Source organism: Coloeus monedula (genome assembly GCF_965178545.1).
Source record: "Coloeus monedula genome assembly, chromosome: 11".
Taxonomy (NCBI): Eukaryota; Metazoa; Chordata; class Aves; order Passeriformes; family Corvidae; genus Coloeus; species Coloeus monedula.
The window spans coordinates 17,663,264-17,668,055 of NC_138791.1; the positions used below are offsets into that span (position 1 = coordinate 17,663,264).

The following is a 4,792-nucleotide window of genomic DNA, read 5'->3' on the forward strand; positions in this document are numbered from 1 at the left end:
CCCCCCCAGCGCATCCCCGATGCCCCCGGGGCGGCGGCGGCGGCGGGCGCGGAGCTAGCGCGGGCGCGGGAGCCGCATGGCCCGCGGGGAGCGCGGCGGCAGCGCCCCGCCTCGCCGGGGCGGCCGGGGCGGCGGCGGCAGCGCGGCGGCGGCTGCGGGCATGGGGGCGCCGGGCGGCGCGGCCCTCGGCCCCGGCGCGCTGCCGCGGCGCTGAGCCCCCGGCCCTGAGCCCCCGGCCCTGCCCGCGCGGAGGAGGAGAAGTGGAGGAGGAGGAGGAAGGACCCGATGGCGAACAGCAGCGAGCTGGGGAGCAGCAGCAGCCCGCACCTGCCCAGCGCCGGCGGCCTGCTGAGCGCCTCCGGGCTGAAGCTCGCCACGCTGGGGCTGATCCTCTGCGTCAGCCTGGCCGGTAACGTGCTCTTCGCCTGGCTCATCCTCAAGGACCGGCACCTGCACCGCGCGCCCTACTACCTGCTGCTGGACCTCTGCCTGGCCGACGGGCTCCGCTCGCTCGCCTGCTTCCCCTTCGTCATGCTGTCGGTGCGCAGCGGGGCCGCCTGGCCCCACGGGCCCCTCAGTTGCAAGGTGCTGGCCTTCCTGGCCGTGCTCTTCTGCTTCCACGCCGCCTTCCTGCTCTTCTGCGTGGGGGTCACACGCTACATGGCCATCGCCCACCACCGCTTCTACGCCAAGCGCATGACAGGCTGGACCTGCCTGGCTGTGGTGTGCATGGTGTGGACCCTCTCCATGGCCATGGCCTTTCCCCCCGTCTTTGACGTGGGCACCTACAAATTCATCCGGGAGGAGGAACAGTGCATCTTCGAGCACCGCTACGTCAAGGCCAATGACACGCTGGGCTTCATGCTCATGCTGGCGGCCGTCATTGCCGCCACCCACCTGGTCTACATCAAGCTGCTCTTCTTCATCCACGGCCACCGCAAGATGAAGCCGGCCCAGCTGGTACCGGCCATCAGCCAGAACTGGACCTTCCACGGGCCGGGAGCCACCGGCCAAGCGGCTGCAAACTGGACGGCTGGCTTTGGCAGGGGGCCCACGCCGCCCACCCTTGTGGGCATAAGGCAGGCTACCCACAGCCAGATCAAGAGGCTGCTGGTGCTGGAGGAGTTTAAGATGGAGAAAAGGCTCTGCAAGATGTTCTACATGATTACCTTGCTCTTCCTGCTGCTCTGGTCCCCCTACATTGTGGCCTGCTACCTGCGGGTCTTCATTAAGGCCAGCTCCATCCCCCAGGTGTACCTGACCACCTCCGTCTGGATGACGTTTGCTCAGGCAGGGGTCAACCCGATCCTCTGCTTCATCTTCAACAAGGAGCTCAGGGTCTGTCTCCGAGCCCACTTCCCATGCTGCCAAAGCATCCAGAGCACCCAGGGCACCATCCTTTGCGATCTCAAGAGCTTTGGGATGTAGGGGGGCTTTTCTCTTTCTAAAAAAAAGAAAGATGGATATAAATTTCCATGTTTCTGCATATGATCTCAAGAGAGTGTGACCTGTGGGGGACATACTAAACCACCACCCAGCACCCAAACCTTAGGCTGTAAGAAGCTATTTTATTTATTTTTCTATATTTTGCGTATGCTCTCTTCAGAACATAACAGGTTGCTGTCTATGGGAACAGGTACTTGAGCAGAACACCCCCAAACCTTAGGCAGTAAGAAGCTGTTTTTTTCTTTGTGATTGTGTGGTTTTTAAAAACAAAACAGGGCTCCGAGTTTCTGGTCTTGCTTCTAACGTTTCTAAACATGATTCCAACAGATATGGATTAAGGCCATGACATTTTTTTTGTTTCCCTATTCCTGTCTGTTTTGATAAAGGCTTAACAATTTTACTCATGTAATATTTGATAAGGGCCAAGACAATTTTATACTAAAGTTATTTTTGATGACCTCAAGAGGTGTTGTTTTATTATAATTTGATTTTAAGTAAGTGAAGAACGTGAAGAGGACGTTCCTAATGTGGTCAGAAGTCAGTTTTGGTGGGAGCTGTTGGGTTCATTCATTCTCAAATGGTTTGAGTATTTGAAGCAGTTAGTTATAACTTTTGCTTGACATACAAACAGTGTAGAACTAATTTCAATTTTTCTTGTTGCACTATTCATTTGGTAATATTTCAGAACTATTTGTGAAATGTGATTTTAAAATACCAACTTTAAAAATAAGCAACTATAGCAGTTTTTAAAACCTAGATTGAAATTCATATTTTACTGCCTTTATAGGAAGTTATCTACAAACCTGGGTAATACTTGTACATTTTGACTGTTTTCTTTAATAAAATATTGAAAACCTTTACTGTATGTAATTGTTTCAGAATGGCAGCATTCTGCTTTGCTGACAAGTAACTTGTGTATGTGGAAGGTTGTATGTCTTGTGTCTGAGTAGATTTCACAGCTAAGGTTATTATGGACAAGCACAATCCTTATTTGCTGTTAGATCTCAATTTAGGTGTTTATACCAATAAAAGTGACTAAAGCTATTTTTAAGAAGACTTAAATTCATGATGGGCAACAGGTTTAAAGAGCACAATTCTTTGTGTCTGCTGAAACCAAATTTCTGTTGTAGCTAATTGCTCTTCTGTTAATGATAGGAAAGAGTGTGTAATTGTGGATCGCTAATTTTAGTTGGCAAAGCAGTTTTTTAACACTGTGGCTTGGTCAATACCGTACTCATTTATAAACTATATTCTTAGTGGGAAGCTTACATTTATTAAGCATGGCATTTTAACCTGCTCTGTTGTTCTACAAAAACTTCTCTGCAAGTATTTTAACCAGTAACCTGTTGGCAGGATCCTGGCACGACTTCTTAGCTGTCTCAGAGGAAGCTGTCCTGAGGTGCTTCCCTTTCTGATGGATCATGTAACATTTAACAAACATGTGCTGGGGCAAGTCTCACGCAAAATGGCAGGGATATAGCCTCAGTTTACATGAAGAAATCTACATCTGCCAAGTATTTCTGTAGAGAGTAGTCTAAAATTGGTAGACATCATCTGAGAAATAGTTGTCCTGTGACTATGAAGGGAGCACAAAAGAGACATGGCAGACCAGAAGAGGACAAAGGTGGCAGCTTCAGACTGAGACAGGGAATGAAATGTGGGCTTCCTGGTTTGGTTTAATTCTTGTTTTCCACGCTCAACTCGGATTTGGATACCAGAGAGGCAGCATTTCCTGCAGGGCATAAGGAGAAGGTTGCAATTTGAGTTTTTTGGTACAGTTGCAGTACCAATGCTGCCAGAACTGGGCTAAGAAATAGGACCATGGATGGGGTATCTTTAAAACAAAGAGAGACATAAAGATCATTTCTAAAGCATTTTGAAAATGCACCTGGGTACAGAAGGAAAGCTGTCACATACTTCAGATCACAGCAGCAGCTGGTTATCAGTGCTAATTACATTTTCAAGCTGGAATATCAGATGATAGCTTAGTGAGTCTTGGAGAGTAATGGGGTAGGGCTGTGTTACAAAGACTATGCAGCAAGGCATGGATGCTATTGCTGGGAATTGTGTTCCAAGTATGCTTTACACCCCTGATTTACTTTTAGGTCTTTTCTGCAGGGTTCCAACTTTTGAAACTTTTCTCATATCTCATATTTCCCTCAGAAACTGCCTACGTAGTAAGGGCCTAGAACTGTGATCTGTAGCTCAGATCTTTTGCCATCTTTTTCCTAATCCTGCTGGTAACCAAGCCAATATTTTCTTTCTCTTTACTCTATTAAAAATGTCTGATATTTTGGCATCCTCTCTCTCTTCCAGGCTATAAGTAGTATGGTTATGATTCTATTTAAACCACAGAGATGGGAAAATAGTTATTTTAAAACCTCCTTAAAAGCTGCAAGAACCAGATTTTTCACTTCTAGAAAAATTGAGCACAAGTTGTAGAGTCAGTCGTATATGCGGGGGATGAAAACTCACCTTTGGGTGACTTGATGGTTTTATTTAGACTTGGCTTATCAAGCAGTGCTTCTGTATTGAGTACCATCCTCTGTGCAGAGGCATCCCCCAGCTCAGTGGTGGCCTCACGAGATGGGTGAGTTGGTTCTTATCTGGTGAAGATAATTGGTGCTTTGCTATCACCCATCAGTGGCAGCCAGACCCAGCCTTGCTACAGCACAAGCATACAAAAAAAAAAAAAATTATCTATATACCACGCCTTTTGCTTGCACACAGCTTCCAGGGCTGTCTCGGGACTTCTGATATACTCTGAGGGCAAAATCAGTGCTGTTTGAAGTTAATGTTTGAAGTTAATTTTATACTTTAGGTATTTGTAATGTCAGTCAGATTATGATCCTGGCTGTGGTAGTACAAAAGAGAAGGAACTCCAGTAGCTTTAATTCGGCGTTTAGATGGGTGTTGTACAATAGGGCTTAATTCCAAAAGGTGTGAAACCAAGTATCAAGGACATGGCAGAAAATTGAAGAGTACTTGGTGCCAGCACACCAACAAACACCCCTTTGCTGGCTGAGAGTGCACCAAGAAAGTAGGGAAAAGCAGAAGGGGCTGGAGAAGCACCAGAGGATAAATATTTCTTCTGAAATCTGAGAAAATATAAGAAAATGGGGGGGGGGGGGAAGGAAAAAAAAAAAAAGCACTTCCAAATCATAGCATTCATGTTCTCATAGCAGCCTTTACTCTGCATATGGGGAAAGTGGGTCACAGAGATTAAATGCTTTGACCAAGATCAGAGGAGGGGTGTCGGGGAGGATGACAACCAGCTCCGGATTAAAAAAACAAAAAGAGAGAAATAATGTTGGGGAGAATGGAATGAGCACAGGGAGACATGGCT

At 47.5% G+C, this 4,792-nt stretch overlaps 1 protein-coding gene across 1 annotated transcript; it reads left to right on the forward strand.

The window, feature by feature from the left end:
* Positions 1-285: 285 nt before the first annotated feature.
* Positions 286-1,428, forward strand: GPR27 (G protein-coupled receptor 27; the record flags this gene model as incomplete). Its single annotated transcript, XM_082288705.1, has 1 exon — positions 286-1,428. The coding sequence occupies one exon, from the start codon at positions 286-288 to the stop codon at positions 1,426-1,428; it is 1,143 nt and encodes a 380-aa protein (XP_082144831.1).
* Between the last annotated feature and the right edge of the window lie 3,364 nt (positions 1,429-4,792).